The sequence below is a fragment of the Podarcis vaucheri genome (genome assembly GCF_965113315.1).
Source record: "Podarcis vaucheri genome assembly, chromosome: 5".
Lineage (NCBI taxonomy): Eukaryota > Metazoa > Chordata > Lepidosauria > Squamata > Lacertidae > Podarcis > Podarcis vaucheri.
In genome coordinates, this window is record NC_138763.1 from 43359802 (window position 1) to 43384561 (window position 24760).

At 41.6% G+C, this 24760-nt stretch overlaps 1 protein-coding gene across 4 annotated transcripts; it reads left to right on the forward strand.

Annotated features, from left to right (window-relative positions):
- Positions 1-1064: 1064 nt before the first annotated feature.
- LOC309532910 (claudin-15-like) lies at positions 1065-24646 on the forward strand. 4 transcript variants are annotated; one of them, XM_082223698.1, is made up of 6 exons: positions 1065-1864; positions 2620-2957; positions 21574-21738; positions 22495-22576; positions 23118-23219; positions 23693-24646. In XM_082223698.1, exons 2-6 carry the CDS (start codon positions 2738-2740, stop codon positions 23784-23786), a joined length of 663 nt encoding a protein of 220 aa, XP_082079824.1. In that variant the 5' UTR covers positions 1065-1864; positions 2620-2737; the 3' UTR covers positions 23787-24646. The 4 variants fall into 4 exon arrangements, with proteins under 4 accessions (XP_082079824.1, XP_082079826.1, XP_082079825.1 ...); XM_082223700.1 differs by having other exon boundaries at positions 2623-2957; XM_082223699.1 differs by having other exon boundaries at positions 2682-2957.
- The last annotated feature ends 114 nt before the right edge of the window (positions 24647-24760 follow it).

Here is a 24760-nt window from a genome sequence, read left to right on the forward strand (position 1 = left end):
TCATAGGAAAAGGAAAGCGCAGACATGGATTGTGTGGGCAGCAGCGGTAAATGGCAGAAGTAGGAAAAGATGCTGACGGAAATCAATGATCGCAGTTACCCTGCTGATCTTCAGTTGGGGATGTTTACCATTTTTTTCCTTTCCTTTGCAGGGCCTGTGTCAAGTAGCTTTAACTGGCGAAAATGGAACACGAGTTTTTCCATTTTCCAATTTTTTCCAAAATTTTAAAACCGCTATTCAGTTACCTAAAACCTTACAACAAAAGCATATTTAAAAGTCAAAGTCAGGAATTGGCTAAGTATTATGGAAAAACTGCACCCTAAATTGCCTACATAAGCTTGATAAAATAAAAAGCTTTCAACAGGCGTTTAAATGTTGAGACAGAAAGTGCCTGCTGAATGTCTCTTGGCACAGTATTTCACATCTCCATTCTGCTAGATTTGTGCTTTTGTATAATGGTTAAAAGCACAGGAGCCTTGGCATAAAAAAAAAGTTGGGCGTACAATCTGATCTTTAGCAGGTAGTTTAGTAGCATTTCTGTGACAACAGTAACCTCTTTTTTGATACCCATCATTGAGAATGAAAATAAACATAGTATTGTTACAGGAAGGGAGAGAACGAACCTTGGCTTTAGGGAAGTGTCAGAAGGACTAATGCTTCCAAGTGAATGACTTGGAACCCAAAAGTACTGCACTTGTAGCATCCTACCAATATTTAAACACTTAAGTGAGTCTATGCCTCAGGACGTTTGCAGTGGACCCAGAATCACTGAACAAATAAAGGCACATCTTCCATCATTCATTCCTACTTTACATTCTCCATAATCTTAGCAAAAATGGAGCTGGAACAATATGCTTGTCAAGCTAATGCCTAATTTGGCCTTCAGTTTTAGCTACTCTCAAAATGGAGCTAACACACTGGCCTGTTTTACAAACTTGTTGAGTCAGAATAAAAAAATTCCTTCCAGTAGCACCTTAAAGACCAACTAAGTTAGTTCTTGGTATGAGCTTTCGTGTGCATGCACACTTCTTCAGATACACTGAAACAGAAGTTGCCAGATATAAGGTGTTCAGAATCCTCTAAAAGTTGTGTTATGGTTGTTGCTATATGGAGGATTATTTTGAAAATACTTGAAGTTTGGCTGTTGTTTTTGCAGATTGGAATAATCTCATTTTTCACAGCATCATTTCCCTGAGATAAAATCATGAGTTTATTTTGGAAAACATTAGAACAGGGACAGCCAAAATGGCACAGTCCAAATATCTGAGACTACCTCTCCCATCAGCCCCAGTCAGCATAGCCAATAGATAGAGAATATGGGAGTTGTAGTCCTCACTGTTTAGTGAACACCACATGGCTTCTCTCTTTAAACGTAAGGAACGTTGGAAGTTAATATGGGGTCAGACGCTAGAGGAATACTAATAGGTGATTTTATTCAGGTTCTGTAAGAACCCTTTAGCTACAGGGAAGCTAGCCGGGGGGGGGGTTTGCCCCGGGTGAAGCCTCCAGATGGACATCAGTGAGGTTTCCAGCCTGTGTGTGTGTGTGTGTGTGTGTGTGTGTATGCAAATACACATGGGGCAAACTGGGTCTTTCACATGGGTGAAATAAAACCTCGATTCGCCCCTGCTGGAACAGGATCCATTTTGAATAACATACAGTAGTTCATTGGATCAGCTATACGTCTTGCGCAATGGTGAAGTCAATGAACTGGCTGGAGGCATTGATTTTTAGAACAGGGGGGAAAGGTCCTAAAGTGTTACAAAATGTTCACTCTCAGTTTGGCAAAACTGGCCTTCACAAGCTGCTGTCGTGTCTCTGGAAAAACTGGAAAGGGGAAAATCCAGAACACAGATACCTAAAAGTAAGTACATATATATTATACAGGACATTGAATCTACATTATACACTTCAGTAAATCCAGTAAAATTATTTAAATGTGTTAATTCAGTTAATTGGCTTTAAAATAAATTTGGAAGTTGCAAATTAATTGTTCATTAATGGTTTGCTGATAATTCTTTATGAAGCAAACAACATATAGCCCATTACTTCCCCAATCCTCACTTCTTCCTTCCTGCTCAAACATAACCCACCTCTATTTTTTCAAAGAAACAAATATTGAAATGGAAATTATTATTATTATAGATAACAGTGAATTCCTATGCCAGAAATACTGTCCTATTTACCATGTTTCCCAATAGTTCTGATTCTAACTACTATTCTGCATGCGATGCTATGTGCACCTCAAATGTATTTGAAGCTCCCATCTTTTCTTCAAATTACTTTTGAAGTAATTTTTTAATGAAATGATTTTAAAATGTTGTCTTATTTTATTGTTGTTAGCCGCGCTGAGCCCAGCTTCGGCTGGGGAGGGTGGGATATAAATAAAAATTTATTGATTTTTATTATTATTATTCTGCATTTTATTCTTATATCAGAAATACTGCTCTATATGCTATATCTCAAAACATTGACTGCTGTTCTGCAAACAGTACTGTAAATCCACTATAAATGCATTAAAAATGAATCCATGCTGTATATCGGATAATAACTTTTAACCTAGCATGCAAAGAATATTCTGTGTTAGAACAGAAGCTAACAGTTTTGTTTTCTTCTCAGCAGAAATATTCCTCATATAACGAGTGTGCTATTACATGGTCTCTTATCAACTTTTAAAATAGGATTTTGACATCACAATTTGAGAGTGAATCTTTGAAAATTCACTTGTCATTGAAGGATGGCGTCGTCAGCTTTTCAAATCTCTGCACTGCTTCTGGCTTTTCTGGGTCTCATCCTTTTACTGGTTGCCAGTGTGTCCAACTGCTGGAAATTTTCTAGTCCAGCTACAACGCTTATTACTGCAAGCTGGATTTATGAAGGTCTCTGGATGAACTGTGTAGCTACTTCTCTGGGCTCAGTTCAGTGCAGGAAATTCTTTTCCTTGCTCAGTTTGGAAAGTAAGTTAACACTTTTCATACATAAAATGCTGGATTCTTAGTCTGAATTTGTGCGCTACTTATGCGAACATCTGACATTGTGTGTTTATAGATACATAGGAAAGAACTTTAATGCAAGCCTGTAGAAACAAACTTTCATATATATTCTGTGATCAAATGTTGTGTCAACAATAATCTAAATCTGTCACTGAAAACATTTGTATTTTTAGAAGTACTGTATACAAATAGTACAGTTTACATGCATTTGTCCCACTCCAGGAGTGGGAAAGGAAGGAGCTCTGATGTACATAGTCAGTGGCTGCTCCCTTTCAATATTTAAAAATGCACATTTACAAAGTATATGTCCCAGGTAATCACTGCCACTATTTGATCTCTGTTTTTGCCTGTTGGGCAACATTTTGTTAACATATTGGGTGTGAGATACTAGAGCAGTCATTATCCAGGTTCAGCTCCCTCCCTAATGTCTCTAGAACAGAGGTTGCCAAACTATGGTCTGTGGGCCACCAGTAGTCCACAAGCGTCTTTCATGTCGTCCATGGTATGTGTATGAAGATCTGTGGCTAAAGATGGGCGGTAGCGCATCCATCGTATTAAATATTCATAATTGATTTTTTTCTAGAATTCAATTTGTAATACAAAAAGATATAAGGAATAAAAAATGAAAGAGGTAATAACATACAATTAAAAATCATACAACATCTAACACATCACACTAATTGTTGCAGCAGGCAGGTCTGTGAAGATGTTTAGCAATTTTCAAGTGGTCTATGGTGGGAAACATTTGGGAAGCTCTGTTCTAGAAGTTAAATCTCAGACATGAGTGAAGATGTATGGTGCCTTTTGTCTAGTGTTGCACAAGCATGTAAATCAGGGTGGGGAACAGAGTTTGGCTGGTGGGCTGTTTCCTGAGCCCTTACTCCACAGGCCATTTTGACAGGTGGGTGGCTCTCCAGACATTATTTGACTCCCATCATAACCTACCATTTGGCCATGCTGGCTGGTGCTTGTGGGAGTTGAAGTCCAATTACATCTGGAGGGCCACAGATTAGCCATCCTTGCATTATGCAGTACTTACATGTTACTGTCACTTCTCCTGTATTAAGCTTCATTGTGAGGTATTTAATTGCTGTTTAATTCTACAAAATCTGATAAATGTGTAGCACGTTGGTAGCTGATTTTTCTGGATGTGGTATAAATAGCTGAGTGTTTACACAAGAAAGCTACCATTAGTGTAGTTGCTGATAGTTTATCTAGACACATTCATTTTCACTATTTTCCCATGGAACTTGACACCATATACTTAAATATCATCTTAACTCTCAGTTTATCCAGGGATCATTAAAAATAAATAAATTAACCATTTGAGTAGGTCATTATTTGTATCTTAAGTACTTTCTAATTATGCCTTAATCTTTGAGACTTTGTCTCCTGCTCTGATCCTTGTGCTGTGTTAAATAAACATAAAAATCATGTGGTGTCAGGCTTTTATTTTGCCCTGACGAAGATGCATTAACAAGGAATCAGTTTCCTTATCAGTAAATCATTAAGACTTGCAAATTAAACATTCTGGAAACAAGTATTGGAGACAATGCTCACTCAGATCTTGTTTTTCTACATAGTCCAAACACAATCTAGACTTAGTATCTGTTAAATGTTCCTGGAAAGTGCTTCTTTATGGGCCACTTTTATTCTAAAAAGAAAATCTCAATGCATATTGATTCTGCATTATCCCCTATTGTGCTCATTTGAAAATGGATAGAGGCAGTCCCAGAAACGGGGGTATATCTACACCTGCCCAGTGATGTGGGTTGGCATATAACAAGATAGCAGTTACTATTTCCACCTTCATCTGGGGCATAGGCAAGGGTGTGTGTGTGGATACATCCCCATTTGATTCCTACATTGCAGGGGTTGGACTAGTTGATCCTCGGGATCCATTCCAACTGTACAGTTCTATGATAACCTAAACAAGGGGAGGGTTTTCAAACGTGCACCAGGTAACTACACCCATGCTTGTGAACAGTGGGATCAAAAATCAATCTAGATTAAAAGCTTATTTAGGATGAGCATGCACAATTCTGTATTGAGAAAAACTATTTATTTGCACTACAGATTGGTAAGTAAGCTTAGATTACTGTGCTAGTAAGCCAGTCCTTACAACTTGACCAAACTGTGGGAGGCAGTGGAAGACATGAGTGCCTGGTGTCCTCTGGTCCATGGGGTAACGAAGAGTCAGACACAACTAAATGACTAAACAACAACAAAGCCATTCCTGTAGCACATTGTGGGCAACCTTTTCTGTTGAGGAACATGCTTGTTCACGGGTGAACTTTTGGGGTCTCTGTACTGGTAGTGGTGGAGCTAGACCTGATGATGGGAAGAATCGGAGACAGAGTGTTCTGAATTCACCAGTTCCTGGTGGTGCTTTAGATGGAGTTGCAGTCTTGCTAAAAGAAGCTGGCTTATAGTTTGTGGTAGGGAGGGAGGTCTAGCATTGCTTCTTGAGACTCAGCTGGCCTTGGTGACTTAGACCAGCTTTGATCAGCTTAAGCTAACCTAACCAGCTATGACCCATTTGGGGAGAGATCACCTTACTACAGTTGTAAATGATTTGATAACCTCCCTGTTGGATTACCGTATTTTTCGCTCTATAACACGCTCCCAACCATAACACGCACATAGTTTTTAGAGGAGAAAAACAAGAAAAAAAATTCTAAACGAAACAGTGGATGTATGATTTTTGTGGTTCATGCTGTGGCCACAGACATGTGATCTGACGGTGAGTTTGGGGTAGCCCAATGCAAAAATCCTGAGGATCTATGTGGATCCGTGCTTTGTAACCACGTTTTTGCACCACTGCGGCCCCAGGCAACAGTGGGTGCGTGATTTATTTGGTACAAGCTGTAGCCATGGACATGCCATGTGATCTGATGGTGAATTTGGGGTGACCCAGTGCAAAAATCCTGAGGATCCATGTGGATCCATGCTCTGTAACCACGTGAATAAAGGAACTGTCAGTAATGTATGGTATCTCCAATACAGTGATGAAGGAAGAGGAGGGGGGGAGCTCACACTTGTCCTAGGCAAAGCAGCCAACTCCTATAGGCCTAGGTGCCTTCACCCCCCATTAACTATTTGAGGGAGTCATCCCCTACCCCCCATTGTGGTATGTGAGTGGGGCTTACCTGGCTGTCCCCCCAATATTTTTTGAAGTTGGAAGAGGGAGGGAGGGAGGGAAGGAAGAGAGAGGGGGAACTCACATTTGTGCAGCTGCCTTGCCTCGAAGAGGAGCAAAAAGAGGAGGAGGAGACTCAGGGACATGAGCCTTGTAAGCTGCTTTGTTTGAATTTACCTGTGAGGTGCTGGGGGAGGGACAGAAGGGAAATGCCCTCTTTGTCCCTCCTTCCAGCTCATTGTAAAGAAAGCAGAGTAAGAGATGCTTACATTTGTGTAAGGGAGAGCCATCGAGCAGGCAGACACTGAGAAAGAGAGGCTGTCTCCCTTTCCCCACCTTGGCTTTTACACGTGCAGCTCTTGCCGGCTTCCAAGCGCCCACCTCTCCAAAAAGCCATAGAGCAGGCAGACAGGAGGAAGAGAGGCTGTCTCCCTTTCCCCACCTTGGCTTTTACACGCTGCCGGCTTCTGAGCTGCCTCCCTTCTCCCACCTCTCCAAAAAGCCATAGAGCAGGCAGACAGGAGGAAGAGAGGCTGTCTCCCTTTCCCCACCTTGGCTTTTACACACTGCCGGCTTCTGAGCTGCCTCCCTTCTCCCACCTCGCCAAAAAGCCATAGAGCAGGCAGACAGGAGGAAGAGAGGCTGTCTCCCGACACTCAGCTGTTGCTCAGCTGTTGCCGGCTTCTCAGCAAGCCAAGCGGAGGAAGAGAGGCTGCTGAACAGCCAGCAAGAGTGGCTCCTCCTGCCTGCATTCGCTCCATAACACGCAGACACATTTCTCTTTACCTTTTTTTGGGGGAAAACTGAGTGTTATGGTGCGAAAAGTACGGTATTTCATTGCATTATATGTGGCACTCCCTTTGAAAATGGTCTGGAAACGTCATTTGTTCCAAAATAAGGTGGCTGGAGGTATTGATGGGGAGTGGTAAATATAATCACATCACACCAGTGTGCTGACATACACCTGTGAACTGACTCTCAGTCTGCTTCCAGGTTCATTTCAAAGTGCTCCTTTGAATCTTTAGTGCCCTAAATGGCTTGTGGGCCAGACTACTTGAAGTATTGCCCTTTCCTACACATACTAGCTCAAAGTGCCTACATTATGGTGTTTAGGTACCGGGTAAAGACCCTTCTGTATTCCTATTCCCTCTATATGCTGGTTTGAGATGAATTTGATTGATTTTAAAATTAGTTTTGTTGTGCAAAATTGGATTTATACTTAGTATTTTTAATGGCTTTGTAAACCACTCAGAGTAGAAAATCTTGGGGTCTGAAATTTCAGCAGCACCCTATCCAAGGAAAAAAATCTCCCCCGTCTATCGTGTTCCATTCTAAAGAATTGTTGCAGTGCCCCCTAAGCACCTTACCCAGTGCGAGTGAACTGGTCACGCTCCTCTAAATCAGCTTCTGCTGACATGGGTATCATAAAGGGCAACCTAAGCAGTTTCTGTGCCAAAACTGAACCTAAGCCCCAATTGAAATGGATCTAGAAAATCAATGTCTTCCAAGAGTGCCTGGATCTCGTCCATGACCTCTCTCAAGAACCTCTCCCAAAAAGGCTAGATTGGCAACTGGCCAGTAATTGTTTAGATTTTCCAGATCCAGGGAGAGTTTCTTAAGGAGTGCTCTTACCACTGCCTTCTTCAAGCAAGCAGGGACCACCCTCTCTTATAAGGAGGCATTGATAACCTTCCTGGTCCAACCAACTGTCTAGTTTTTATCAGCCAAGAAGGCCAAGGATCTAGAATGCAAGCAGTCACTGTGACTGATCCAAGGACTGTGCCCGCATCCTTGAGCCTTACCAACTGAAACTCATCCAACAGGACTAGGCAGTGCTCTGGACACCCTTTGAGAGCCATCTGTTGAAACAGCAGAGTCAAGGTCCCAGTGAATGCAAGCTATTTTAGCTATAAAATGCTTTGCAAACAAGTCACAGCAAGCTACTATCAGTTCTGCTACCTCTTTTGGGCTAGACTGTAAAAGCACCCACAGTACTGAACGGCATAATGAGGATTGCAACGGAGGCTACCAAGTATACCTTCTTTGCTGTCTTCACTGCCACTAAGTAGGCTTGATGATGAACCCTCAGCAGTGTTTGATGGCATTTGACGTGAGTTTCTCTCCACTCATGTTCAAACTGTCTCTTAGCTTGTTTCATTGCTGTGAACTCTGGAGTATACCAGGGAGCCAAGTTGGCTCCATGAAGCAGGAGAAGGCACTCTGAGGCGATTGTTTCAGTTACCTGAAGCATTAGATAGCTATGCAGATGTGAAAAAATACCCATGCCGTAAATTTTATCAGAAAAACTGATCAATAGCATTTGTCCTTTTGCAAATCCAATGCAATTAGCACTTTTTTCTTAAACCACGCCTCCAATTATTAAAAGCAATGTGCTACAAATCTTATCATTTAGTTGACGGAACAAAGATCAAAGGTAGCTTCATTTTGGAGGAAACTAGCTAAGACAGCAAGTGGCCTTTAATGGGGAGATACTTCTTATATTTCATCTTAATACAAAATAGATAATATATCTGTTAGAAGTTTCAACTATGTCTGCTGTTTTGGAACTCACTGGTTTTGTACTCACCTTGGGTGGCTGGGTAGTGATTGGAGCAACTTTAAAAAACAGTTACTGGAAAGTCTCCACCGTACATGGAAGTGTGATTACAAGCTCAAGCCTGTATGAAAACCTGTGGCACAGCTGTGCGGAAGATAGTATTGGAATCTCCAACTGCAGAGCGTTTGATACACTTTTGGCACTTCCTGGTATGTCTTTATTTGATGTACATGTCCACGTCTTTATCAGTTGAAATAATTCATTGGGTGGGTGCGTGGAAAGTATAAATAGTGAATTTTGACTGAAAATAACATCAATGAGGCATTTCCCTCAAAGAGCTTGTCAGATTATAACAGACTGCTTGTTTGAGCTCCAAAAGTGAAGGATTTTTGAAGTTTCTTAGCATGTCGATATGTGGACAAGATTCTCTCTCCACCTGCTCTGAAAGGTGATGAATCAGAACACATTGAAAGTAAAGTGTGTGTCAGTGCATTCCCTTACTGAAGGTAACACATAGTCTTCACAGAGCTTTAAACAAAATAACATTTTTTGGCTGTTATTAAAAACAGCTAAAGGTTTGTGATGGCCGGTTATTTATCTATAGAGAAGGTATTATTGGCATTGGCAATGGGGCAATGTATTGTAGAGAAGCAACTGAGCTTTAAATAAGCTATTAAAAAAAATCTGTACACAGTGGTGTGCCTGTTATTTAGGGGGATTTGTTCGTCACCACTGATGTGTTGGGTTATGATCAGGCTTTGTTAAAATTTATTTTGTAACATTACATTTGAAAATTTGCATTTTGCTTTGCATACACTCAACAAAATCTGCATTGACCTGAAAATATATAGGCTTGCTTTTCTGCATTTTCAAATAATGTACTTCTGGCTTCCATGAGTATTCTGCAGAGGCAATGCTACAAGGATTAATTCCCTTTGGATAAGAGAGGACTGGAGATTTACAATGTATAAGCAAAGCATATTAGAAACAAATACTGTATTTTTCCATGCGTAAGAGTAGGGTTTTTTTACCAAAAAATTAGGTTTAAAATTGGGGCTCATCTTATACACAGGTAGTGCTGAGGGGTGTTTTCTTAATCTGGAGTCTCCAAAAATAGGGGGTGTCTTATACATGGGGGGGGGGGTCTTATACACAGAAAAATATGGTAGCTTCTTACAGGAAGTAGAACAACTGCTGAGCCTGCACCAGATTCCCCAAATGAACAGCATGGATCTTCACAGCCTTCTGGGCTACTTCTAGTTCAGCTACCTCTGGCTAAAATCTCTCACTTTCTATATAGCCCCTTAGAGACAGTATAACCTCATAAACATAAACATGTACAGTATGTGATGTGGTTGAGAGTGGAACTTGTAACCAATTTCCCACCTGCACACATTTGTTCTGTGTACCGTCTGAAAGTGCCCTTCTTTGCAAATGCTTACTTGCTCCAGTCTATTTCTCTGTTCTTCCCACTAGCTGAAGGGTGGGAGAGACATTCCAGGGCAATAGTATCCCCAGTCATCAAGGAACACCACTGTCCTTTTGTTAGGTCCAAGCCATATTTTGATTTGTCAGGCAAAACCATAGTGATGGGGACCCAGTCACAGTAATAAAGACAGTCAAACTCATAACAGTGTTTTATAGATTGTTTGAGCAGACCATGCCAGAGTTATGACTGCCCTCATTTTACAGTTTCTGACCTTCTTGTCCAGTGTTTCTCAACCTGTGGGCCACGACTTGCAAGTAGGTCACAAATCCTTTTTGGCAACTGCCAGTAGATCTGGTGACAGCTGGCTACATGGTGCTCATACAGGAAGTTGTCTGAAAGACTACTGTACTTCACTCCTGATGGGCAGGCACCAACAGCACCTTGTGGCAAGCTGTCCATTGCCAGATCTGTCACAGATGAGCTAATTATTAATAGTGATTTGAGGTTTGCTTTGTCAAAGTAAGAAACAATATATTTACTCTATGTTTCAATAGTGATCTGAGACTACATGAGGCAACCATCAAACCTTGCATTGACCTACTTGGTTGGTGAAATGCGAGCTCAGCCATCTCACTGATACTTGCCAAAATAAACTTTATTGTAAATAAAACGATTAAAAATATTTATAGTTCATTATATCTAACACTGCTTGTGTAACCTTTGTTTTTAGGATTTTTTTTTATAGCTCATGAAGCATTATCCTGCAGCCAGATGGTCTGGGTTCTTATATTCTCATAAACAAAACTGAATAACTTTGTAGGTGCTATAAATATTTCAACAAATCCACATTAATAGGGGTGTTAAGCAACTCTTGGCTTGGATGTCTCAAGTAATGCATATAAAATAGACAAATGCATGAAACCAAAGACTGGAAAAGATGTCAGGGCTGAAATTCATGTGACACTAAAAGGATGGGTCGGCATATCTGAGCCAGTGTTACCTTCTGGAGAAGGGATAAATATTTATTCCTTTGCTTTATTGCTGATTTCGTACAAGTTCCTATCCATTTGCCCAGTTTGTGGTTGAGATGACATGACCTTAGTGAGTTGGTTATATTATATGTTTGCTGAATTGTGACTTAACTTTTGGAAGAAGATTCCATTGTCTGTACAAAACACCATTCTTTCCTATAGGAGGTGATAATTAAACTTTGCTGGTAACACAGGATTTTTATTTTTTTTAATCTTTATATATTAAGAGGTCAGGATATTTATTCATGCCTTTCAGGTTTCAGATAAGATAAGTTCCAGGGTTAAAACAGGTCATAATTTCAATTTATGCCAACTCTATGATCAACAGCAGTGTTTGGGAAATGCTTTGGGGTGCTGGAACGATCCAGGGATGTGGTAGTAGCCCTGGGTCAATTGAGGAGCATGAGATAAAAATAAGGGGGCAGTGGAAGCATAAAGAAGAGAAGAAAATTTTGAAAAACCGTTCATACATGTTTCACCTGCTGTGTAATGGCGCTTACCGCCAGGTTGAGTGGCATTGTGGGATAGTGACAATGCCTCCCCTGGATCCGGTGGTTGTGCTGGAGGCGAAGGGTTTTCCTCGGCTTGGCCCAGGAAGTGGATCGCAGCTTGCCTGCCCATTCAGCCAATGGAAGGTGGGCTGTGGGATGCCGTTGGAGCGTAGTGGACTGTTACTTCAAGTGAACATGCATGGGATTCAGCTGCTTGTTAACTTATTTTTCAAGAAGTTGTAGGCATAAATGTAGATATATAAAATAATGCAAAATTGTCACGGCACCTTTCTGTTTATTTGCTTAAAGAAAGTAGATTCCCAGGGGGTGCTGAGTAATTATCATTTTTTAAAGGGGGTGGTAGGCCAAATAGGTTTGGGAACCTCTGATCTACAGCAATAAATCATACGAAAAGTTTAGACTGGCACACATTTCTATGGATGCTCTTCAGGGTTTCAGGCTGAGTTCTCTCCCAACCCTACCTGGAGATGCCAGAAATTGGATGTTACCATCTCTGTGAAAAGTAGGTGCTTTGTCGCTGACCTGTGGACCTTCTTTGTGTATCTACTTATATATTTTTAGAAACTTATAGTGTTTGCACTTCATTAAGGAATGGAGAGCTACCTAGCTTTGGAGATTACATAGTTGACTCTTTACACGCAAGTAGCTGCTGACACATTTGCTGCCTTGCTTATTATATTACTCAGCTATCTGATAAGAGGGGCAATCAAATCTCTGTACTGAACATAGTAGCAGCCTGTTCTTACTGATATATATAGTTGTGATAGTATGGGAGACAATTTGCTTTGCACCAACATAGCAACAGGTCATGTGGCATCCTACGTTACATAAGGAGTTGGGCAAGCAAGCCCACCCAGAGCTAACCCAGCCACGCAAGCATGTCAACTAGTGGTTTCAGCAGTGTGACCAGGATGTAGCATGTTGGATTCCTCCCCCTCCTGCCATGTGTGGGGTCACTAAACATATTGAGTCATTTGGCACATTTGGATTGTTGAGAAAGGGCTGTTGGTGCCACTCACAAAATGGTTGCTGTGGGGAGTGGCGTAAGATAAAATGACCATGATGTCTCAGAGTGAAAAGAGGCAGGGCTACAAAATGATGTTGGCATTTCCCCTGCATTAATGGAAAGACAGGCACCTATATCAGCCATTGCCATGCTTGCTCTCAGAGAGAAGCTCTTTGCATCTCTTCTCTCTTCAGAACAGAAAGGAGAGAGGATATCTGATCCAGGCATCCAATGAAATGTGAACATGTTTATGGGGATGTGTTCAGTGTAGGGGAGGGTGAGCCAATGCAAACAGGAACTGAGCAGGAAGAGCAAACAGTTCCTTGTGCATTGTGGATTTTTAAGGGAATATTTACTGAGCCCTTTCATGCATACCATAGAGCAGGGGTAGTCAACCTTTTTATACTTACTGCCCACTAATGCATCTTTCTTGATGTTAAAATTTCCTTACCTTCCACCAGTGCTCGATGGAAGGAGGATTCAGCTTGTGCCATAGAACCCCTTACCGCCCACCTAGAATCCTGAAACGCCCACTAGTGGGCAGTAGGGACCAGGTTGACAACCCCTGCCATAGAGGGTACTGGTGGGCACACTGGTCCCTATGGTAGCCCCCTGCAGGTCTAACTGAATTTGGGCATCTAAATAGCTACTTCCTTGATGCTTGTGGGAAATATGTATGATGTCCAGGCAACCAGCCATCGAAACTGTGAAGTTTTGTTTGGTTGTATCCAGTGGTGGCTTTGCACTGTGCATGCTCAGGGTGCCTGTTTTTTACCAATCCCTGCTCCCCACTGCAGTCCCCCCCTGGGACCATATGGATTATGGCACAGAAGCTGCAGTGAGAAAGTGGGCTGGTTTGGTTGCTCAGCAAAATAATGTGCCTCAAGTCATGGGACGCAAGCCATTAGCGAGGGGCTTTGTATCTTTAAGTAAAGGTTAAAAAGATAAAGGATCCCTGGACTGTTAAGTCCAGTTGAATTTGACTATGGGGTGCGATGCTTATTTCCGCTTTCAAGCCAAGGGAGCCAGCATTTTTCCACAGGCAACTTTCCAGGTCATGTGGCCAGCATGACTAAACCGCTTCTGGTACACCATGACAGAAGCCATAGCGCACAGAAACACTATTTACCTTCCCGTCGCAGCAGTACCTATTTATCTACTCACACTGGTATGCTTTCGAACTGCTAGGTTGGCAAGAGCTGGGACAAAGCAACAGTGTATTCACGTGTATTCGAACTGCTGACTTTCCCATCAGCAAGCCCAAGAGGCTCAGCAATTTAGACTACAGAACCACCTGTGTCCCTTTACCTTACCTTTTATACAAAGTACTCACATAGATCCATGTATGCACAGGGGCAGCCTAGTCATGCTTCTTGCGGCAATTATTATGCAATTAGTTGGAAGATTGAACTGAATGGTCCTTGACCTTGTTTCTTTCTGCTTCTACTCTCTGCGTCTGGGTTCTAACTTTTAGAAGAAAGTAGCTTTGCTTTGATGGTGTGCCATTAAATATATATTTTGCTCAAAACTTCCCTGCCTTCTAAAGGAGGTTCCAGGTTTCTTTCTTTTTTTAAAAAAAAATGCCTTTATTTTGCTGACCATTAGAGGGACAATACTGCTTCCTTCCTTCTTTGTGCTCTGACTGCACATAAGTGCTTTGTGAATTGAGTCTGGAGGGGAAGAGCTAGATTGAGACTTAAAAATAGCCTTTTAACTAAAAGGATTCCAAAACAAGCAAGTCCACAGTTTCTGTCCTTATTAAACCAGTGAAAGTATCTGCCAGAACTAGAAATGTATTCTTAAAAAGAAAATATCTGACCATCAAGCGTTATGCTTTGCTCCTGTTTCATAATAAACTTTGTGGTTGCAATCATACCTTGGACTGCCTCTGGATTTGCTGCCAAAAGCAAGGCAGGAAGTAAGGTGGCTGCTTAGGAATGACCAAAAAAGAGGTACTGCCTCACCAGAAAAATGGAGGTGAAAAGAGGACACTGTTAGAATCAAGTGGTATATAAATTCTGGTTCAATGTCTACAAATGTCTACAAAGACCAGCAGTAGTGTTAGGGTGTGTATGTCTGAACCTCCATGCGTGCCCACCTCCCACATATATCCCACGCACACTCCCAAAAAGTTTAAGATCTTTAAACATTTGTATGTTAAGACTATGTTTCCTGCCCTTGATTTTATGCTCACAAGAAATTAACAAATGAGGAATAAAGAAAGATTGGTTGGTTACTTGAAACAAAAGTGACAGAATATATGGATGTTGTTTTCCAACAGCAAAGTTAAATTTAAGCAGTCAGCATATCTCACAGAATGTATACAGTGGTGCCTCGCAAGACGAAATTAATTCGTTCCATGAGTTTTGTCGTCTTGCGATTTTTTTCGTCTTGCGAAGCATGGTGTCGGAAAAGTTTTGGAAAAGCTTCAAAAATCACCAAAGTCTTCAAAAACCTCAAAAAAGGCTACCACACCGCGTGCTATGAGTTGCTCCTCGAAGTCAAGTCGCAACTGTATTAACGGTGTTAAGAAAAAGGAAACAAACTTGCAAGACGTTTCCGTCTTGCGAAGCAAGCCCATAGGGAAAATCGTCTTGCGAAGCAGCTCAAAAAACAAAAAACCCTTTCGTCTTGCGAGTTTTCCGTCTTGCGAGGCATTCGTCTTGCGAGGTACCACTGTACCTTGATCTTGAGAGGGAAAAGGAACCCTAACTCAGAATCCTAGACATTGAGTATGACCATTTCCCACACTAAAATGAAGAGAAAAGACAACTTCTTATGTAAAATTCCTAACTTTGGCTGATTCATACCATACATAAATGGACTATTTATCCTGTTATTATTGCTGTTAAATTTATATCCCACTCTTCCTTGTAAATCATCCCAGGGTTGCAAACAAGTGACAAAACAATAAAAACATCCTTAAAACATATCTAAAGCAATTCTGCTACAGATGCAGAGGCCTCAACTTGCTGAAAGGCTTGTTGAAAGAGGAAAGCCTTCAGTAGGCACCAAAAGATGATGCCTATCTAACATTCGAGCGGAGGGGATTCCACAGGATAGGGGCCACAACACTAAAGACCCAATTCCTACATTGTGTGGAATGGACCTCCTGATGGTGTCCCCAGGAAACCCTCACCTGCAGTGCCATGGCAGATTAGGCATATACTTTGTTGTTTGAAACCTGCAAACTACATAGATAAGTTTACATTATAGAACCACCAGACGCTTATTAAAGAGTATGATAATGCTAGATGATAGCGTAGAATTCAGTTGCATAATAGCTACAGAAAACATGTGGCTTACATTTATTTGTCACCTGCTCTTGTCACTTGATTCATTAATCATGTGCTGCAACTGCTATTCATTGGTACAGTGGATTAATAAGTTACTTTATGAATCAATACTTACCAGTGGATAGTATTCTAGGGAATTTCTCACCACATCATAAATATGCTTTTGTTTTTTCTCCACCAGCCCCCAGTCTGAATGTTTTAATTGTTTTTACTAATAATTTTAGTGTTGTATTTGTTTAGTAACCTGCTTTGAGGTTTTTTACAATCAAGTGGTATATAAATTTAAATGAATGAATGGTTAGTAATTGGGGTGTCAGTGCTGCTGAGCTACACAGAGTCAAGATATAAATAGAAATGGCTTTGCAAACTCAATATGGGATGGAGAGAATAGCTTCAAACATTAAACTGGCAAAATGACCACCAGATGGTGATGTTTGCATATAGAATAATTATGCTGGTTGTTGCTCATCTCTGTATGCTTGCATTCTGTCTTGACCATTTACTTCCAGATCTGTCCAGCATCAATCTTTGTTCCTTTCCTTTGTTATGTTGGTTGCTAAGCATGCAAACAGGTATGAGATGAGTATGAGGATTGGTGTAATGGCTTCTAATATCTCAAAGGCATAGAGGACTCCCTAAAGAAGGGAGGAACAGTGATATCCTCAATGTATTTCTTAAAAGGAAGGGGAATTTGGGAAACTCTCAGAGGAGAAGTCAGACCAAAAGATAGATTCACATACATGTGGGTAATGTAAGATGTTTCTGACAGTCTAAGGGCTTGAGAGGGTGGAATCATAGTTTGGGCTGGTTAATCTCACATCTGCCTCTGTGGGCTTCCTGATACTGCTTTCTATTAAACCATATATATATATATATATATATATATATATATTATATATATATATATGCAGGTTTTGGTGTCTTCGGGTGTCTTCCCGTGTAAGAGTCGGGGTGTCTGGGCGACGTTTCGACGAGGTCTCACTCGTCATCTTCAGGCTGGAGCTTTCGGCTTCTTGTTACTGGAACAGAGCAGAATCTGGTGTTTGAGTTCCTATAAATACTGTTGAGGGGTGTGGTGTATAGCCTCCAACGTTCTGGGCAGAGAGGAAGTTCCTAGATTAGTGTGCCTTTTCTTCTTTTGTTCCTTAATTACTTGAGGGATATCTTGAGTGATTTCATGAGTGATATTCTGAATACCACTGGGTGGGTCATTAAGTGTAGATTAGTGGTAAAGCTTTCGTGTCTTGACCTCTTGAGCTTGTGAAGAGTTTTTCTGAGAAGATGGCTGTGCTGCATTTAGTTGTGCTCTGGCTTGGCTTCGTGTATAGGGGCGAGCTGTAATTTTGTGCCTTGTGCCAGCCAGATCTGTGTAGGGATTGCAGGGGGGTGCAGCATCAGGAGGTGCCACTATAGTTTGGCTACTGGATGGAGTCTGTAATATGTCTGTGGAGAGGGTCTGGGTTTGGGTCTGGTGTGGTTGATTGGTGACGGCGTTCTGTGTGCCTCTGGTTCTGGTGTCGGTTTTTGTGGGGAGGGCTAATTTCCAGATGTCAGGCAGGCGGGATGTGTCGTCACGCTTGTTCATGTTGTGAGGGTGTTTCTCTATCTCGATGGCTTCCATGATTATTCTCTTGTGGTGATGTTCCATGTTAAAGAGCAATTTGGAATCTGCAAAATTAATTTCGTGTCCTGTTTCTTTCATGTGTTGGAAAAGAGAGGAAGTTTTTTCTTCTTTTTTGACGGCATTCTTGTGTTCTGCGATACGTGCATTTATTCGTCTGTTTGTTTGTCCAATGTACGTGGCTGGGCAGACTTTGCAGGGTATTTCATAGACCCCTTGGTTTTCGAGCTGGATTTTGTCTTTTGGGTTTCTGAGGATATTGGCTATTTTTTGGTTGGTGCAGAAGGCTGTTTTGATATTGTGTTTATGGAGGATTTTGCTAATTTTGTCTGTAGTGCCCTTGATATAAGGAAGGAGGGCCATGCCATTGTTTTCTTCTGTGTCTTGGTTTTTGGGGGGTGTTTCTTTTTGGATTAGCTTCGTAACCTTGTTTTTCTGGTATCCATTGGCGATTAACACATTTGAGAGATTCTGTAACTCAGTTGTCAAGTGGTCTTTGTCAGCCAGGCGTTTGGTTCTGGAGATGAGAGTCTTGGCTACGGAGTTTATTTGTGCAGGGTGGTGGTGTGATTGTGCATGTAAGTAGCGGTTGGTGTGTGTTTTTTTTTCCGGTAGATAGTGTGTCCTAGGGAGCCATCAGGTTTTTTGTAGATTAGGACGTCAAGAAAGGGGAGTTGGTTGTTGTCTTCTATTTCCATAGTGAATTGTATTTTGGGGTGTAGGCTGTTGAGATGTGTGAGGAAGCTATCTAGTTTTTCTTTCCCGTGTGGCCAAATTACAAAGGTGTCGTCAACATATCTGAGCCAAAGTTTGGGTTTGTGTTCTGACTTGTCTAAAGCATTGGTTTCAAAGTGTTCCATGTACAAATTTGCGATGACCGGTGAGAGGGGTGATCCCATAGGTGCTCCTTCTATCTGTTTGTATCTTTGTCCATTGTGGATGAAGTACGTGTTGGTTAGGCAGTGGTTGGTCAGGTCCAGAATGTATTTGGGGGGATTGTATTTGTTTTGAATGGCTGTCAAGGCTTCATTAATGGGCACTTGAGTGAAGAGAGATACAACATCGAAGCTCACAAGTAGGTCATCGGGATGTAGGTATTGCTTCTTTATTGTTTCTATGAACTGGAAGGAGTTAGTAACGTGTGAAGCGATGGATTCTGCATAGGGCTGAAGTTGCTTAGCGAGAAATTTAGCGAGATTTTGTAGTAATCATTCTCCCAGCAGACAAAGGCAACGCCACTGTTGTGATGAACACATCGGACTACCAAGCAAAACTATCAAATCTACTCCAAGACCCTACCTAAGGTAAAGGTAAAGGTACCCCTGCCCGAACGGGCCAGTCTTGACAGACTCTGGGGTTTGTGCGCCCATCTCACATTTATTGGCCGGGGGCCAGCGCTGTCCGGGGACACTTCCGGGTCACGTGGCCAGCGTGACAACGCTGCTCTGGCGAGCCAGAGCCGCACACGGAACGCCGTTTACCTTCCCGCTGGTAAGCGGTACCTATTTATCTACTTGCCCCCGGGGGTGCTTTCGAACTGCTAGGTGGGCAGGCACTGGGACCGAGCAGCGGGAGCGCACCCCGCCGCGGGGATTCGAACCGCCGACCTTTCGATCGGCAAGCCCTAGGCGTTGAGGCTTTAGCCCACAGCGCCACCCGCGTCAAGACCCTACCTACCAACCTATAAAAACAGATCCCACCACCTATCTGGAAAAAACTACCAAATCCAAAATAAAAGCCTCTCCTATCAGTGAAGAAATCCAGCTAAAAATCATCCCCAGAGAAAAATCATCCAGATGCCCCAAACTCTACGGTCTCCCCAAGATACACAAAGAAGGAACACCACTCAGACCAATAGTCAGCTCCATAGGCTCACCTCTACAAAATCTCGCTAAATTTCTCGCTAAGCAACTTCAGCCCTATGCAGAATCCATCGCTTCACACGTTACTAACTCCTTCCAGTTCATAGAAACAATAAAGAAGCAATACCTACATCCCGATGACCTACTTGTGAGCTTCGATGTTGTATCTCTCTTCACTCAAGTGCCCATTAATGAAGCCTTGACAGCCATTCAAAACAAATACAATCCCCCCAAATACATTCTGGACCTGACCAACCACTGCCTAACCAACACGTACTTCATCCACAATGGACAAAGATACAAACAGATAGAAGGAGCACCTATGGGATCACCCCTCTCACCGGTCATCGCAAATTTGTACATGGAACACTTTGAAACCAATGCTTTAGACAAGTCAGAACACAAACCCAAACTTTGGCTCAGATATGTTGACGACACCTTTGTAATTTGGCCACACGGGAAAGAAAAACTAGATAGCTTCCTCACACATCTCAACAGCCTACACCCCAAAATACAATTCACTATGGAAATAGAAGACAACAACCAACTCCCCTTTCTTGACGTCCTAATCTACAAAAAACCTGATGGCTCCCTAGGACACACTATCTACCGGAAAAAAACACACACCAACCGCTACTTACATGCACAATCACACCACCACCCTGCACAAATAAACTCCGTAGCCAAGACTCTCATCTCCAGAACCAAACGCCTGGCTGACAAAGACCACTTGACAACTGAGTTACAGAATCTCTCAAATGTGTTAATCGCCAATGGATACCAGAAAAACAAGGTTACGAAGCTAATCCAAAAAGAAACACCCCCCAAAAACCAAGACACAGAAGAAAACAATGGCATGGCCCTCCTTCCTTATATCAAGGGCACTACAGACAAAATTAGCAAAATCCTCCATAAACACAATATCAAAACAGCCTTCTGCACCAACCAAAAAATAGCCAATATCCTCAGAAACCCAAAAGACAAAATCCAGCTCGAAAACCAAGGGGTCTATGAAATACCCTGCAAAGTCTGCCCAGCCACGTACATTGGACAAACAAACAGACGAATAAATGCACGTATCGCAGAACACAAGAATGCCGTCAAAAAAGAAGAAAAAACTTCCTCTCTTTTCCAACACATGAAAGAAACAGGACACGAAATTAATTTTGCAGATTCCAAATTGCTCTTTAACATGGAACATCACCACAAGAGAATAATCATGGAAGCCATCGAGATAGAGAAACACCCTCACAACATGAACAAGCGTGACGACACATCCCGCCTGCCTGACATCTGGAAATTAGCCCTCCCCACAAAAACCGACACCAGAACCAGAGGCACACAGAACGCCGTCACCAATCAACCACACCAGACCCAAACCCAGACCCTCTCCACAGACATATTACAGACTCCATCCAGTAGCCAAACTATAGTGGCACCTCCTGATGCTGCACCCCCCTGCAATCCCTACACAGATCTGGCTGGCACAAGGCACAAAATTACAGCTCGCCCCTATACACGAAGCCAAGCCAGAGCACAACTAAATGCAGCACAGCCATCTTCTCAGAAAAACTCTTCACAAGCTCAAGAGGTCAAGACACGAAAGCTTTACCACTAATCTACACTTAATGACCCACCCAGTGGTATTCAGAATATCACTCATGAAATCACTCAAGATATCCCTCAAGTAATTAAGGAACAAAAGAAGAAAAGGCACACTAATCTAGGAACTTCCTCTCTGCCCAGAACGTTGGAGGCTATACACCACACCCCTCAACAGTATTTATAGGAACTCAAACACCAGATTCTGCTCTGTTCCAGTAACAAGAAGCCGAAAGCTCCAGCCTGAAGATGACGAGTGAGACCTCGTCGAAACGTCGCCCAGACACCCCGACTCTTACACGGGAAGACACCCGAAGACACCAAAACCTGCATTCCTGTACCCGTGAAAATCTACGAAAGCAAATATATATATATATATATATATATATATATATATATATATATATATATATATATATATATATATATATATAAAACATTTGGATCAGTGGGCATGTATTGCTGTTTGACATGTCCTTTGCCGAAACTGATACCTTTCTTGACAAAATTTTATTTCCTCTGCAGCTTATATTCAAGCATGTCGGGCCCTGATGATCACTTCGCTCATCTTGGGTATGTGTGGGACCCTGCTGACATTGCTTGGTTTGAAGTGCACTCAGCTTGGATCCAACAGTGAAAATGCAAAATCAAAAATTGCCATGCTGGGGGGAATGGTCTTCATTTTAGCAGGTGAGATATCGGTAGATCGTGCACCAAAAAATAAATAAAGCTAATGTAATAATACAGTGGCTCTCAGAGGATGTTGTGCACCATGCTGGTGTGGCAGGAGGATTCAAGGGCAATCAAAGAAACATTTCAATATAGTATAGTATCAAAATAATTTTTTTTTATTTGAAGAATATGAATTGATATCTTTTCAAAATGAGAGATATTGAGGACAACCCTACTAGTGATTCATAATCATCATTAGATCAGAGTGCTGGAGAAGATGTGTTTATAATTCTATTTTGGGAATGGTTAATGTTCTTATGCAGCTGCATCATTTTATGCTTTCTGGATGCCCCGTGATCATATTATAAAGTAGTTGTGTTTTGTGTTATAAATCAAGCACTGCTAGTTGTTGTTTCTTTTTGTTTTCCAATGTATTTCTTTTTGATAAAAAAAATCTATGTGGTGCATGCAAATTTTTATATGTGGCCCAGAGAAATTTTTTTGAGAAGCAGTGGAATAATAGGAAAGGGGAGGTACTCAATTGCCATCTTATTCAACACAATGTAATGCTGCAGAAACACATCCATCCAGCAGCCCTGAGCAAATGAACCAACTCAGCTGAATTGAGTATTCAGCTGAAACTCATGAGGCTGAGTAGGATTTCATTAATCAGCTGATGACTTTATTATATTTACGTACATGTTATTTCTGTAAGGCAAGGCTGTGGAATTCGTTAGTTCGCTCCATTAAAATGGATCTGTATTGTTTCCCAAGGTCTCTCATCAATGGTTGCTATTTCTTGGTATGCAGAAAGGATCACAGCTCAGTTTTTTGATTCATTTTATGGTGGAACCAAGTAAGTTTACAGACTTGCATGTTGTTGTTTAAAAAAAATTCAGTTCAGTAACTGCAATATGTAAATGGCTTTAGGCATTGTTAAAACTCACATGAAACTAACATTTGGCTTGAATCTTTTTTGCATTGTACGTTTCTTAACAAAAAATGATGAGATTCATAAGAATACTTTGAATGCATGCTTCAGTAACTTTCTTCCTGTTGCTTGCTTCCTGTTGGCCTAGTTCCTGATTTCAGTCTGTTGGTCATGCTGAAATGTGACCAAAGGACAGAGGAATTAATTTCTCTGACAACCATAAAAGAAGATAGGTTGCGGTGAGGGGGGTGTTTAAAGGATTACTGTAGGTGAAAGCCCTCCTTTGACCCACCTCAGTGTTTGCAGATCATCTATTTGAGACAAAACCCATTTCTCCTGCCTATCTCCTAGCTTTCTCCTCCTATAGTTGATGTTTTTCCCACTGGCAGCCACTACATTAGAAAAATATGGCAAAATGTATCTGATTTGATTGTAATGATGCTTCTACGAAATCATTTTTTTCCAGATATGAGCTGGGATATGCACTGTACTTAGGCTGGGCTGGTTCCCTCCTTTCTATACTTGGTGGGATCTTCCTGACATGTTCAGCATGCAAAGAAAAACACAGGTAGTTGACCAATTGCTATTACAAGAGTAAAAAGTATCAATGAGATTGTTAAAGATTTCACTGAGCTGTCTGTTTTGTCTGGTAACATATGCAATGAAATGCCTGAAACAATACTGAAAATGATGGGACTTTCATCTGAGCAAACATGAACAGGATTGGATTGTAACCTCTAGTAAAGGTAAAGGGACCCCTGACCATTAGGTCCAGTCGTGACCGACTCTGGGGTTCGCCACTCATCTCGCTTTATTGGCCGAAGGAGCCGGCGTGCAGCTTCCGGGTCATGTGGCCAGCATGACTAAGCTGCTTCTGGCGAACCAGAGCAGCGCATGGAAACGGCGTTTACCTTCCCGCCGGAGTGGTACCTGTTTATCTACTTGTACTTTGACATGCCTGACTCAGTTAAATTTCTCAAAAATAGAGAGAATGAAAGAATGAGAGAGCAGCAGCGCATTGACACCTCTTTTTAATTACAGAGACTACAAGTATGCTGCTACCCGGCAAGGCAAGGATGCACGTATTTACATCAAACAGTCCGAGACAGTCACATCTGCCAAAGACTACGTTTAGATTTTAAAATGTTTCACATGTTCTAACTCATTACTGTATAACATCTAAGCCCTCCATTCCCATTCCCATTTCCATATTCCACTTTCAACAGACATTTTACATATATGTAGAGTTTCCTTCTGGTAATAGTTTAAGCTACAGTGTCATTTGGGTGTATGAGGACTAGCCTAGTAAAGAAAAATAATATGTAACATGTTAGCATATTCCCAACCCCCCAAAAAAACAAACAAAAAAACACCCAGGAGGTGTTTTTTATCTAGTTTTATCTAGTTTATCTACATTTATTTAGTTTGTCATAATGTTGTCTCATTGTACTAGGGAACACTGTAAACTTAGGATCATTTCAGGAATAAAACGTCTTATCTCTCTCTGAAGGATTCAGTATTTAACCATACAATATGCAAACACTATATGAGGAATGAACTGATTCTGACAAGTTATCATGGACCTTAATAATATTGGTACCACAGTATTTGCATAGTGCTTTAGAGTGTCCAGAGTGCTTCACACACATATTATCTCTGTAACCATTACAACAGTTCTGCATGGTTGATCAGGATAATCCCCACACTGCAGATGGAGGAAGGGGCTGAGGAAGAGAGAGGGAAATTTGCTGAAGGCCTCCTACCAAGGTTGTGATGGAGGCAAGATGCAAAGGGAAAACATTCTCATTCACCTCACTTAGGCATTGCATCACAGAGCTCTCATTGGCCAGAGCTACTGTTAAAGAGACTTTTTGTGCAGAACCTTTGTTACATGTTTTGACCTGCTGCTTATGAATGTATGTTCTACCGAGTGCTAACATCTTTACTGTTTGTGCATATTCAATAAACCTAGAGTTTGTGCTTCTTTATAACAAAGTTTTGCTTCTCTTGTGTGTTATTTTACCCACCGTTAGACATTGGGGCCCACATTTCCATGAACTTAGGCAGAGATAGCCAGTGTGCTGCTTGCGTGACCACCCCACCAAACGA